The sequence below is a fragment of the Bombus bifarius genome, unplaced genomic scaffold (assembly GCF_011952205.1).
Source record: "Bombus bifarius isolate JDL3187 unplaced genomic scaffold, Bbif_JDL3187 scf7180000007966, whole genome shotgun sequence".
NCBI classification, from domain to species: Eukaryota; Metazoa; Arthropoda; class Insecta; order Hymenoptera; family Apidae; genus Bombus; species Bombus bifarius.
In genome coordinates this window covers 1,967,834-1,982,856 of record NW_022884352.1, presented here as the reverse complement: position 1 = coordinate 1,982,856, position 15,023 = coordinate 1,967,834, and the positions used below count along the sequence as shown (strand labels likewise).

General features: G+C 46.3%; 1 protein-coding gene across 16 annotated transcripts in view; it reads left to right on the top strand.

Annotated features, from left to right (window-relative positions):
- The window catches only part of LOC117208832 (transcription factor 12), a 106,410-nt gene that overhangs the window by 77,423 nt on the left and 13,964 nt on the right, over window positions 1-15,023 (top strand). Inside the window, exon 1 of one of the 16 annotated variants that reach the window (XM_033450321.1) lies at window positions 3,919-4,359. The exons of the other annotated variants lie outside the window; for them this stretch is intronic. Within the exon in view, the coding sequence (XP_033306212.1) occupies window positions 3,934-4,359 (426 nt within the window). The 5' untranslated portion in view covers window positions 3,919-3,933. Of the gene's footprint in view, window positions 1-3,918; window positions 4,360-15,023 lie in introns of those variants that run through there. 16 annotated transcript variants of the gene reach the window in all.

Below are 15,023 nucleotides of genomic sequence, written 5' to 3'. Positions count from 1 at the left end.
TCTAAGTAACAACAAATATAAAGAAATACGACGTCATACCGATCTAGTCAGTCAAATTCGTGAAAAGAATAAAAATTTGCGAATCTCGTTTACACAGCTGTTTCTATCAAGGTTGCTTTCATTGATTGGCTATTTAAAGATAGGAAAACACGTCGATTCGATGATAAAATATTCCACGAGGTTTTAGAAAAAAAAAGATAAAGCGACGATTTCGACGTTTTTACGCGAGGTTGATCGACGTCGATATTTTTGGCTATCCAACGGCCTCCTTCGTTTCACCGATATTTGACAGGTTGCTTGGACTTGCACTGGCCTGTGCATTCGCTTTCCTACCTGTTGCACGTCGGCCTGGCCAGTTTTTCCTCGGGTTTACCTCCCCCGGATGCCGTGACCCGCTCGACGCCGCGGGGGTGGTAACGCGGGCTCGCATTTTTTTCCCAAGACTACTGAATTTCTATATAATTTCCAGTCTCCATCGAAATTCTAAGTCAAGTCGAATATTCGAATAATCAAACCAATTATCGTTACGCGAGCCCGACTCTCTTTCCTTCGAGCGATTTTCTGTTCTCGAAACCGACGAAGAGCTAACTCGTCACTCGGATAACAATTTCTTTACCACGAGAGATCTTAAAATTTTTAACATTTTCGTTGCCAATAAATTCAGTCGTATTCGCATTCGCGAAAATTAAATTTTAATTACAGAGATTGGTCTGGATATGGAAAAACCTAACGGTCGCAACGGTCCAGTTAAATCGTGCAAGTGCAGTGGTAGAGTAAGAATCTTGTAGCTTTGTTTCATTTTCGTAGAAGAATGCGTGAATAAGACGGTAGTTTCTGTCTCGAGAAGAATCGATTCCCCGACGCACGGAAGTCGGGACAAAAGAGCCGATTCACCGGTGGCGGCCTCCTTCCTAATCCTCACAAAGCGCCTCACGTCGCCACGAAGTCGAAGTTTACTTTTCGTGCTCAAACATAACTCCGGGCCTTTCGGAAGTGGGGGGTTAAACACACATAATCCACCGTTTTCCGCCGTAACTCGTAACTCCCGCTCGTATTTTCTCTCGTTCCTCTCTTTCTCGGTCCCCTCTGCCCCCGGACTTCGTCCCATCCAGGGTCCCTCGCGGTCCCTCCGCTCCGTGAACGAACTATTTCTGTAGCTCTGTGCGCGCCACGCGGCAACGAGAGATGCAACGATGCACGCGAGCACTTTCGAACTGGCGAACGCGAGTATGCGCGACCGTGTTTCAACGGGAACGCCTCGACTTTACTCGTTCGAGGAATTTTAATTCCTCGATGGTTCGATATACGGTTCGTTGATCGACTCGTCGTTTCTTCTTAATATCCGTAGTTTACAATTTTTCTCGTTTAGCGTTAGGAACTAAATCCAGCCAAGTTTCCCTATCGAGCCTCGGTCTCGCCGATCCAGCGAATCCCAATTCGTCAAAGATCGGACCAGGTTCGTTCGTTCGATCGGATCGTCCTTTAGTCTCCGTATTGGTAATTTGGCCGTTCTTCTGTCGTACAACGTTAGAAAAATTCCAGTTAGGTTTTTCTAGACTTTGTCGGACTGGGAATGCCCGAGGTACTTGACCTCTGGTAAAAACGGGAAGAAACAGGCGATTAAGATATCGCGATTAATGCCCGCGCGGAACGGGAGGGAGCAGATAGCTTGCAGCAAACAACGCCCGCCTCGATGAATCAATATACACTTCTGTTTTTGACGATGCCCAGTGCGGTCCGGAATAAATCTCGCTGTTGGAGCGAGTCCCTTTTCTTCTTCGGAACACTGGAACGTCTCTGTTGATCCGCCGTCGCGTCGGCGAAGAAAAGAACCGGCAATGAGCGGAACGCTTTCGTCTCGTGCGCGACAAGGCTAAGCTCGCGACCACCCACTCTCTCTTTCCGTGATCGTTCTAGGAAATCCTGACGCTTTATAGGAACGAATAACAGCATCCTGAGTATCGCAAAACGATAACGACGAAGATTTACAAAACAATTCATAGATAGAACGATTACGCGAGGATTCGATAGAAAATTCTTCGGTGATCGGCGACCAGACACGGCGGAGATCGTCCTTCCGCTTAGTTTCTTTTCATCTACGCCATTAGTTTCGGATTATGACATAGAAAATCGTTCTATCCGCTACCGCTTCTTCTTGGCAGAACGATCAACGAACTTGTGACTTTTTTAACGCATTTGTAGAACTTGGTTTGTCTCGTTACCATGTAGATAGGTACCGATAGCTTGCAACTTGCGATTCGCGAGAACGCACGATCGCTTGGATCTCTCGATGTTTGGAAAATTTGAATCCGTCCGATCCCAAGTTTCATCCGGTGACTATTATTTCTCTCTATGCAGCGGCGTAAGAAAGAAAGAACATGACCGTAAAATTTTTATCGACGTTCGGCCAAGTTGGAGAAACTGTATGTGGCGCGGCGAGCGTAGCGGTGCAACGGACGCGTGTAAACGGGACGACGAGAGTAGAGTCTAGGGCCGAGAGGAGAGCGAGAGAGGGCACACGAGTGCGTCTACATGCACGGAACAAGCACGTTCTCGTGGAGGGGTAACGCTGGACCCAGGCTCCGTGTGGCGCGTAGCTTATGAGCCGAGTAACAAAACCAGTCGTCTCTGTACTGGCTGACCAGCTGCCCGTCGCTTCTTGCCTTCTAATCCTCTGGCGATTGTTTTCGCTTCGATCCTCGGCGACGATCCGTCGTCTCGGCCGCGAAATCGCTCTCAGATACCGTTGCGCGGCTGAATCCCTAATTTAAAGTGATTCGTTCGATCGACGTCGGAACTCGAATCATTCTTCGTGAAATATCGTCGAGATTCGTAAAAATTTCAACTTTTCTCGAAAGTGATGTATCTTGGCAGAGAGCAGGTCGAGAAGAAAGAGATTCTATAATGGAACGATTTTATCGGAAACATGGTTTTCATAGTTCGTGAGACGCTTGGCGATCTTTTACATTTTGTGAAATTGTGTTCTCGAAGAATAGGGGCAAATATATCGAACCAAAGTGAGAAGTACATCCACCTTCTGTAAAATTCAAGGCTAGACCTACAAATACGAGGCGAGTAAAAGGAAAGAAAATTGTGTAGCGCGATAGGATCGACGAGGGAACAGCGAGATTAGTCGTCATTGGGAAGCTCGAGGAACAGGGTTGCGATACGCGGTGTGTTAACGCGCTCGTGAAAGTCTCGTGCGGCGAAGTGCGCAGAAACGCGAGTGTAAACGCATTGTTCAAAAATAGTCGGCGTGGTGGAGGGCCGCGGAGGCTGCGATTCGACGAAAGTCTCGAGCGATTCGAAGAATCCAAATTAAAGGGAACTCGGGAGAGGCACTCGCGGTTTCGCAAACTTTCCTCGCTGATTAATGATCGTCGTTGGGCGCGCGGCGAGCTTAACCGAGTAACGCGAGAAGAAGCGAACGGAGAAACGCGTCGCCTGCGATTCGAGCGATCGCAGTTCCTCCGTGCAGCGATAAATTGAATTAAACGTCGAGACCCTCTCGAGAGAAAGACAAGCGCGGAGAGGATGTCTCGTCCTACGCGAGATTGTTTATCCTCGCGTTGCGCACGCCGGATACGAATTTATCTCACGATTTTGCACGATTTTCTCTAATACCATTGGCCGCGTGAATAGCTTGTCCCGAGAAGCTTTCGCAACGCGTTCGAATCGAAAGAATCGATCGATACGACATCGATCGCAGCAAGGGTTTTAGCGAATCCACCGACTCTGACGAGCCAAACAACGATGTTAAATACGAATTCGTGCGAAAGAGACGAGCGATCGGTCGACTGTCGATCCTGTTGGCTGGATCGCGATCAACGATAAGGAAGGACCAGAGGATGCATCGATCCGCGAGGAACAAAACGCAGATGACTCCTCTGTAAATGTATTGTTCGTTTCCCGATTCTCTGCGAAAAATTCAACATGGATCGTAGCTTCGAAAGCAACGCAGACTTCAAGATGAACCAGCAGAATTTTAAACTGAGCGATTTTGGGATCAAAATGGAGCCGTGTTACGCGATCGAGCAGTGCAGCACCGCCTCGAGGTACGCTCAAATCGCCACTGTCCAGTCGCAGCGGATGCAAATGAGAACTGGAAGACTCGGTTCAGGAAACAACGGTTCGAGTCCTCTTCGAGTCGGCTGCAATCTTTCTCAGTTACCTTCGAACTGCTCCGCGTTAACGTGCAACAGTCAGCCACGAAGGAGTCCGAATCGATCGCAGAACGTATCCGGGGATCGATTTCAAGCCGCCAGCCCGAACAACTTGTCCGGGAATGTGTTACAGCCGGCCGTCTCCTCGGTCCCATCTCCCGGCTATTGGAACCAGTATGGCGGACAGGAGAGCGGGGTAAACGTCTTAGTAGAGCCGTTTTGCGGAGAATAGCTGGCGCGATGATGTTGCGCGATTTGTCAGGAAACTGTTCGCCTTCGGTCATGCGTGTAATCGACCGTTCAAGCTTTCAAATATCTCTCATCTACGAACACTGTGCCTTCGGATCGTCTTCGCGTCCCTCGCCAACTCAACTCCTCTACGAATTTTCCATTCGAGTTCTGCTTCGAGTCAGATTCTAAACTCGCGGTGTACCCAACTGTGCAGGATTAGAAAGAAGACGAGTTTCACCGAAGAGATGTAAAAGGCGCCACTTAGCCTGCTCATCGGACGACACGGTCGACTCCTTAGAGTTAAGGTTAACCCGATCAAATTCGTACTATTTTCGTCCGCCTTTTATCCGCCTCTACGTGCGATGGATGTGACAATTTTACGATAACCGGTATCGAAGGAAAGTCTCGCGTGGCACAAGACCGGCTGATTAGTCGCAGACTGCATAGGACCGGTTTGGTACTCGTACGTGACTTCCAGCCGACTCGAATCTTTTATTGCACATACCACGTTCTCAGCGTGCACTTGCCGTCGTTTATTCGCGGGGAGATTCAGTGTCGAGCCCGTTGGAAGGGAAAGGATGTCGTTTTTAAGGGTCTCGATGACGTCATACCTGATGATATTCTAGCCTGGAATATTCTAGATCCAGGTTACACCATGGTCGTGTCGCGGTGACTTTTAAACCTAGGATCGTTTAACGTTACCTTTTGACGCTATTAAATCGCGGATATTCGCGCGAGTTGGTAATTTTGAGAACGTAATTAAAAGGATAACATGTAAGTAAAAGTGTGTGTGTTCACCTACCCGTTATGGTAAAAAGCGCTACGCTTTGGATACTCTATATATCTTTCTCACATTAGGTGTATTGCGTGCAATTTCGCATTTTCAAATTTCCCACAAACGCGCAAAAATCACGACGATAGTGGTGTCTGAAAACGCTAACGAAATTTCCAAAGTTTCTGTGGCGAGCGCTTGGTATACTTTGGCGAGCCACGGGTACATTTCGAAAGAATTTCAAAGCGGATTTCGTGGCAGGAAGCGGCTCGCAGTCGAAGCTTTAGCCTCGACCTAACCTGATGTGCCGCCACTCGTATCTAATGTTTGTCTCTCCACGTGGAGTCGTATTCACGACGCGTTTCGCTCGTCCAGCTAATTAGTATGTGCCGTGGTGGCACGTATTAGGTGGCGGTCACACTTGCATACGAAAGACGCGCACACACAAGCCACCTCGTTCACCAGTACTCTGTCGACAACGAAAAAATCGCTCGCTGGAATTTGAAGAATCTTCGCACACCGTCCCACTCGTTCTCAGTTTTCTTCGTTCCCACCTTCTCGAGACGTTTGTGATACCCCGCGTTTTGCATTCTAGAGAACCCCTTTCACCGAGCTTGGTCGAGAAAGTTTACTCGAGTAGAAACATTTAGACAATCGGGAAATACGTTTCTCATAAGATTAATTAAATTAGAAGGCATCGTTCGTAGCCCGTTGAAGAATATTTGTCTTGGCCGGCGTAGACACAGTTCCGGTCATTCTACTTCGATCGAAAAAGCCACAAACTTCTCCTATAGGAGTACGAATTCTTTTTATTTAACTCGTCGTTCTATAGCTGACAAAAATAAGCAAAGTTGCGCGAAACGGGGATGGAACGCACGTATCGATCAGAGAAGGCTAGCTAACCCGTCGATTACCGTTTCTCCGACATAACAGACTTTTTACTTCGAAATCTTTTATTCTCGTACCTATTCCTCTGCCTATTAAAATCAGATTACATTTTACTATCGCGAAGAAACCGACCACGACGAAACTAACAAAAATTAATTCGTCTTTATGAACTTTTGACGAACTTTTGATGATAAATTTCACGGTTATAGCAGTTTCTATTTAAAAGACGGTTAATCCGTCTTGCGTGTATTCGTCGTTAGCGATAAATAAATACGAGTAGTACTCCGGGGGAATGGCGATTGAACGTGCGTCGGTAGAAGATAATTATATCGATTGGTTGGCGAGATCGTTAAAGTGGCTTTGATCCTCGTGTGTACCACTGTCGTGTACATCGGTCGTCTAGCTCTGGCTGTGAATAAGATTTATATCTCTTAACATAGCTTCTTTCCTTGCCCCGCCCCTCCATCTTGATTTTTCTGGTAAATCGGCGATGGTAACGCGGATCGAAAAATACGACGGATTTATTACCCTGGTAATTCCTCGAACGTTAAAATCGCTCCAGCCGCGAATTAGTTCCCGGAAAAGTGACGCTTCTGAAACGCGTCGACGATATAATTTTCGAATCGTTGAAAGGTTCGAGAACGTAAAAATAATCGCAGATAAAACAGTTAAAATTATACTTTAATTAATTATTAAACCGATGGGATGATGCTTTTAACTCTGCTACAGTCCTCGTTTCTTTATCAGCAGAATTTTATTCTCTTTAACTGGCAACAAGATTTTTAACGTCTCAAGAGAAAGTTTATCGACGACGATTCTTTCGTTCGTACTTGTAAATTTGTTAACGATAGAGGAGTTCGATCGCTTCTAAAGAGAATCGAGAAACGCATCAGGATTAAAATCTGAAATACGCGTCTCGATCCAACTTACGAAAATCTCGGCTTACGTCGGTATAATTTTCAACTCGGCAATTATTATGGAGCGCGATCGTGGTAATATGACGCGATTACGAAGAAAAAAGCGGAATGAAATATTCCGGATCGGGCGTGGTGCACGTCCCACACTGTAGAGTCTCGGCCTGTCTCTCGCCTTTCTATCCTCTGCTCGCAACGTTCTAGCCACGTACTCTAATCGGTATCGGCATCTCTCGATTGTCTCAACTCGAGTCGTTAAAATATCAAGCACGTTTTTTTTTTCCTATCGCCTGGAAATGAGCTATGAATTTTTCACGGCATACCGAACACGTTTCCCCGTCGCTGGACAGAAAAACTTGCTCGTTAAGCGTCTATATCGAACGAATCGTCTCTCGGATCGGGAATACATCTGCGCGAAATATCCTTTTTCTTTTTTGTGAAACTTTGTTGTCACGGTCGCAATTACGAAACGTTTTCCACGAAAATGTAGTCGAAGAAAAACGTAGGCTATTCGCGTTCCATTCCACAAAACGACGGAAAATGATCTCTTTGCGACCTGTCGATCGACGTCCGCTTTGCAAGTGTTTGTTCCGAGGTTGGAAAAGGGCTGGCGAAGATCGAACACGTCGCAAGTACAACGAACAATCCGCGCTATGAGTAAGAGCAACTTTTAATTGCGCGTAACGATAAGTGAAATATTATGGAGGACGGATTGAAACAATAACGATAACAATACCGAGGAAATAAACGTAATTTTTTATTCTTTGCGGTCGGTGGAGTCGAACGGAGAATAAATTTTCGTGGAACCGGTGGCCCGGAGAAAAGTTAAATAGGGGTGGAAAAGTGGGCGGGTGGAAGCCTGGAGCCTGAAGGGAATCGCTTTATTTTCAAGGAAAAAGTTCTCCCTTTGAGACTGGCGAAAAAGGACGGGGTCCGGTCTTCTGCCGAGAGCGAGAACGCGATAAGCGATCGTTCGGTATTCCGCGCGCGCGGTGACGAGAGAGGAAAGTTCCTCGGCGCGGAGCGTATATCGACGCGAGCGGAACTGCATGCCTCTTGTAATTCTGCGCGGCCGTCGTCTTTTATGCAGACTTAAATCACATTCTCGAGGAATGAGTCGACCCTTCTCCTCGGAAGAGGAGAAACGCTCGCGTTTGGTCGATTCTACCGGGTGATTCGATTCCGAGTTCTGCCGCTGCCGTGTACCTAGGCAGCTGGTCGACAACGACGCGACGCGACCAGGCGACTCGCTCGATCCCCTATCGATTTGATCCTTTTGCGGGAGGCTGACTTTACATGGATTTCAATCGCATTCTGATTCGGTGAGTCAATCTCTGGAACCAAGAAAGAAACTCTCTCGTATCGACGAGTACGTTTGCCACTCTGCGTTGCTAGTCGTTTTTATCGCCGGGAAGAAAACCGCGGCCCGTTTAAGTTCGGAGAGATATTTACTGGGAAATTGATTCGAGCGGAACACGAATTGCGTTGCGTGGTGAATCGTATTTTCGTGCCAAGCGAGCACTAATTTAGCATCCGAACGAAACTTCGTTCGCCGCGGGCCAGGCTTACCATGAGTTAAGCTCGTCGTAACCTAGATTCGCCGTAGACGAGGATCCACCGTGTAGATCGCTCCTGTCTACGTCTACCTCGTGGATATTAGGCGTTCCGTATCGCGTTCGAGCTAATAGTTTAGATTCCGCCGTAGCCCAATTTCTCCATAAACCAACCTCGTCAACCGATCAGATATAGGCCAATCTAGATTTCCTATAATTTTGACGCGGGCCACGCGTGCGGGATGCCTTATAACGTAGTAGCACTGCGACAATCGGATTCTGCGTAGTCCACGTAACCCGTAACTTATACCTACGACCGTTTACCCACTGTGTAATATAGCTTTAGTATAATCTAGGTTCTAGGTAATCTAGCTCTACCTTTACAACGTAGGACACTGTGTAGCGCGACGTTTCCGATAACGTTGCTAGATGCGTATTTATCGTAAGTTGGATTTAGAGTAACGCTGGAACCACGCAATCCGCATTTCCAGCAACGTAAAGAAGTCGCGTACACGCATCACGCGCTCAACATTTTACTTGACAGCGTCTCGCGGCCTAGGTCGTTACGTTTTACCTCGTTACGCATTTCCTGGCCTGAAACAGCGTTAAAAACAGCGATGGTTAAGTATACCAACCGGTAGCATAATGTTATCGCAATGATCGGTACTTTTGAAGAAAAAGACAGAGACGAAAAAGCTACTCGTACGTGTATATTTAATACGGAAAACAAACGAAAAGCAGAAGTTGGAGGTATAAGAGTGATTAACGACTTTCTTCTCTTATTCTTTTTTTCCTCGAAAGTATTAGCGAGATACCGTGAATGTAAGCGAGAAGACGCGTGTTAATCGAGGCCTGGACGCTTCACTCGTTAAAAACCGATCACGTAGGCCATATCAGCCAACTAATTGTTGATTATGCAGCCGTTTGTCTTGGCTCTCGCTATATACGCGATAACGATACGCCTAATAAATAATGTAGACGTCGTGGATCTCTAGTCTCTTTTCACGTGCTGCGCTGCTAGCCGAGGCACCCATTCGGAATTACATATGCACACCTGCGCTGTGTGTTCGGAACGTTGTAAACCGACGTATACCTTACGCCCGTGGCGGTTGTATTGGTACCGTTGCCACCGGATCCTCCATCCCGTGTAAACGGCCTTAAGCCTCTTACGTCAGGTTTCCACGAGTGGGTACGCCTGATAATTACCAATTAGTGGGTGCCAATTAAAACGGGAAGCTTTCGATCGTACCGCTCTCGCGATCCTCCAACACCCTTCTTCTCCTTTATCGTCAAGATTTACTCGTCGCCATGAATTTTACCACTCTCCCTTCTTTATTCCCCTCTTTTCCCTCCCCTTCTCTTTCTCCTTCTCTTTCTCTTTCTCTTTCTCTTTCTCTTTCTCTTTCTTTGAACTCCTGTTTACCACGCGTATCGTCGTCGACGCAAGTGGCTCCTTTGTTTGGGCTACCAACTCGAGGTTTACTGTGAAACCGTTTAGTCATCCATTGCCTACAGATACAGAAAAATCTTACGCGGTACGATGTAATTTCACGAGAAATGGCAATTCTGCCTTTCCAGGGTGAAAATAAAAGAGTCTCGACGTTTTTACCGCAATGTACGAATCCATGATTCTATGTGTTTCTGTTTAAGATATTAAACGGAATAATAGCATGAGAAATATAAACATCCAGGATGTTGGCGAGTGAAAATGAAAAACTGCGAGGAGGAAAATATTAGAATTAATTGTTAAACATTCTACGGATAGATAGTCGATATTCGTCAGAGTTAAAGTTAAGTTTATGACAGCGTCAGCACAACAACCGATCAGATGTCGGATGGAATAACGTCTACTAATGAAATCTCAAATATTAGATGGCATTGTATCTCGTGTTTTGCAAAACCGAGGCTCCCTCCGTTTCCGCCTCTTCTTGCCGCAATTTCTTTCTACGATACGATAAAAGCGATTCTGCGAAATCGGAGCCGCAGAACGCAACCAGTCCAGATACCGAATCGCCTTCGTTAAGGAGTGTAAAGTTCGATACTCCGTCTCGAATCCCATTCTCTCGTCTTCCCATCGTGCCTGCAATTAAAATTATGCGAAACATCGAAGCACGAAGAAGAAATAGAGGTATACTGGGCGAAGGAGAGGAAAAAAGGGAAGGAAAAGAAGGCTGTCTCAATTTCTATTCGTCGCGGATGTTCGAAATGGCACAACCGGAAGTCGTCCTGTGTCAGAACATGCCTATTCCATCTACGGGTATTTCCTTTATGGCTGGCCGTTCCCTCCGCCATGGGAACCCATCGGGACCTCGTTCTACACGAATCGAAGAAACGTAAATTCAGAAAAAGAAAATACGGGAATTACCACGACGTTCTATCGTTCCCACATTCTTTTAGCCAACGTCGCAACGTCATGTGAAATTTTCTATCCTCTTTACCACGGTCGACGGAAATATAGCAAAAGAGAACGTCTTGATTGATTTTCGTTTTGGATTTCGTTGTCCGTTATCCGTTTCGTTTTCGCAGGATTTCGTCGTTTTAAAGAGGAAGAGACCCGCCTTTCTTCGTCGGCGGTAATATACTCTGCGCGTGACACGAGCAATTCGCGTAGAAGCAAACAATTTCATAAAGGGGTGCGTGCACGGCCAAGCTCGTTAGAAATTATCCAACATCCATCTGTGACACGGCGGTCATTAGATTTAAAGACCGTTGCATCCAGCTTTTTTACAAATCGCCTGGCATTAATCTCTTTAGGTTGCGAGCAGCTAATGCGGAGGAAAGACGGATGAACGTTTTCGTCGATAAGACTCGTCGTTGTTTCTTCGCGTGTGCGGGTTTACGTGTGGGACAAAAAAAAAAAAGCTGAGAAAAAGGGAATCTGCGGTACCAGGTGTCCAGGAGTCCTCCATTAAAATTTAATCAAATCGATAAACAGATACGTTATCGCGCGCGTTATCTATTGACTGCAATTAACCAAGTAGAAGACGCAAACTTGTTGCTTCTATGCCGCCGGTAGACAATTTACAGAGGGACAACATCCCCGAAGATACGAAAAATTAGAAGAAACGATAAACGCCGTCTACACAGCTCATACATCGATCGTAGGAATCGTTTTATCGGTTCGATCGCATGCAGGTAGAACCGAACTAATAAAAATATGTTAGAACGCTGCTGGTAGAAAAATTCTCACGGGACGTTGGGGCGACACCTGCTTTCGTATATTTGCCTCTCGATAGGAAATAGTCTCATTGTCAGCGCGGCAATTAACAAGGGAGTAATCGACGATCCATTATACTAGAGGCGACTCTTCGCTACGCACAGTCCTCTCCTTCCGCTTTTAAATTCATTTCCGCCCACGTGTAGTCGATCGAAGACGCCCAACGCTTCAAGACGATGTTGATGGATTATCGTTTTAAATGTGTTTCTTATCGTATAGAGTGAAATTTCTTGGAATTCCTTTTGGCCTGACCTTAAGATTGCATATACGGTATATATGACGAAAGTATTCGAATATTTATCGCATCGAGATTAATCGATTGTTTAAATACTTTCGTGATTTTTTACGAAATATAGCTATATTTGTCCCAAATGTGTAGCTCGTGGCTCCTATGTACATTTTCAGATATCTCGTGCCTCGTTACAGCGCTAATAAAATTTCAGAATGTTTCTTTATAACACACACGATATATCCATAAAATGTTTCTACAAGTGTTGGAATATTTCCGTAAGCTACCGTAGTTAGGTTTCGCGAAACGTTCCGCGAGAAGGACTATTACGTTCGGGGAATTTTCAAAAATTTCTCCGACAAAATTTCCCCGTAATTTTCAACGACGTGTCAGCCGATGACGTAACAGACGCGATATCTCGTGCGAAGCTAGAGAATAATTTCTAAGACGACGAAATAGCCGCTACGAGAACGTGAGACGAACATCACGTGCTCAATTTTCCGAAGACGTCACGTAACACGCGTAGCTTGCCCCGTACCAGCGACCCTTCTGTCCTATTTCAAACCTTCGGAAGCTAATTTCCCTGACAGAGACGTTTCCGTTCGTTTTCCCTCCTTTTCCATCCTGGCCGCAAGCCGGAGAACAAGAGAACTAAATCAATGTAGGACATTTATATTGGCTGGAAATCGCTGACTCTCGCCACTATGGACACCCACCGGGACATATTAAGATTTCTGATCCGGCTTGCCGGCCGTCGGACATTTTTATTATTGCGTGTCCACCGAACCACCCCCGCGAACCTGAGAAATAAAACGTGAATTATTGGCCACGCGGTGTCTTCTCTCTCGCCGCGGTCGATCCGACTTCGACTTTTCGCCTCTATCGTCGCTTCGTCGATTTTTCGATCGAACCATAACGCGACAAAGTAAAGTTGGCGTTATTCGAGCCAAGCTAAGTGATTTACCTGGTAATTCGCTAAATTCGGTTATGCGTCATTTTTGAGCGATCTATATTTGAAAATGGAGTATTTGACTGATTTTTAACGACGCTATAAACGATAAAACACGTCCTGTAGATTGACAGCTTCGCGTAGACTCGTAGTCTTTCCTACTTAGACTCTGGGGATGTGACGTTTAAAATACTCATCAAAAGATCTTTTCCATGTACATGTCTCGATACGATCGAAAATGGAGGAAGAAATGGAATTGCGAGAGAGAGAGAGAGAGAGAGAGAGAGAGAGAGAGAGAGAAGACAGAGAAGACAGAGAACCAGTGTGCAACGCCTATGCACGAAAGCCACCGGTGTCAAAGCAATTCATTTAAATTAATAGGTCCAGAGGCCGCGCGTTTATCGCGCGATTAGTAGCAGCTTTTTTTTCGTGTCCCCACCCAGGGTGGGTGTTCGTATTTGTACTCTCGTTATCGACTGCTGTCACGATAAACCCGATGCTTTTATCGCCTACAATTATATGCCCCGTTCCTCCCTCGCGAGATACGGATGCGTTCTGAACGCTCGCTCTCGAAGATCTTTTGTTCTTAGAACTCCATAGATTCCGCGTCGCATTTTTCGCTTTTCAGACTATCACGTCGTCGGGCCTAAGGAAAAAAATAGTTACCTCGTCATCTCTGCAATTTGCTGCCTTGACTCTTCAATATCGTTCCGAAGCAAACGAACCTAGACGTTTATTGGTTGATATGGTGCAATTATGCAAATTCGCCTTCGAACGAAGTGAGAACTCTTGATAACCCGTGTTATCAAAAGGACGGATCTAAACGCATCTTAGCTTCTTGGTAGCAAAGCGTGTTCCGCTATTGGTTCCTATCGGCCCCACTACCCTCTCGGTCAATCGGCGCGCTGACGCGTAGTCAGCTCGCTCGCAGTCTCGCGTAGGCCTTCGCGTGGTCGGTGTCGAGTTGTCTCTTTGTTTCTTTCTTTCCCGCCTCTTCTCGTCGCTTCCGAACCTTTCCACCAAGTTATATTAACGAGTCGTAAACGGAGAACGCGTATCCACGTTTCTTATAAATATAATTATTTATATACTTTCCGAGAATATGCGGAAACGGCGATAAGATTTATTTCACAGCGTGTCGTCAACAGCGTGTTAAACACACGCCAGGCGTTCAAACGATAGTGGTGATTAAACCCGAAGATATTGAAACGAGAGTGTACCAATTGTAAATCGTTTTTTCCTTGGCGAGGAGCGCGTGCGTCTGAGTTTCTCCGAGTCCCTTTGAGGAAATTTCGCGAGAAATTTCGCAAGTTGCAAGAAGGCGGAAGTTGCGAGGATTCTTTCGCGGCTCTCAGGAACCGCCGTTAAATTCGGCCTGAACGGCCATAGTCCTCGCGTTAGACCGAAACTTGTCTGTCCCTCTCGTTTTGTCGTGCTTTCGGTGGCACCAGGTGGAGTAGTAGGTGGTGGCGAAGCGGAGGGGCGCGAAGGAGAGAGAAGAAGCAGGGACAAAAGTTTTCGGCGGAACGACGGCGGGAGAGGAGAGAAGCTTTCGCCGGGAGAATAAGGGAAGCGGCGTGGAATATTTTAACATATATCACGCTGAAATTGGGACGAGGGTATGCTGCCGCGAATCTCTCCTTCTGCGCCACTTTCCACCCCCGTGCGAGCCCTCGCTGGCAAATCGCCGGTTCCCCGCTACGCCGCCGTTATGTTGTCCCATCGCGCGATTTGACTTGCTTTCGAGAGGCTCCCACCATCCCTGACGATATGTTTGTCTACCCTGCTGACTACGGCAGCTACAGAATGGTAAGGGATGGAACGCGAATGATTTTCGGGCCTGGCGTATCTTACTAGCAGCAAAATATATTTGCACGCCATTGTATCTGTTATAGCATTCACGTACCAATTAATTAGGTTCAGGTACAGTGACTACCTATAAGCCTTTTACGTACTAATTAATGATTTAATCAACTATATCAAATTTCGTATTCTCTAGTAGTACGTACTATCGCATGACTATAGAAATTTCATACTACGAAAGTACAGTGTCGAGGCTGATAAAAATACGCTTCATCGAAAAACAAGGGCATGTGCAAATACTTCT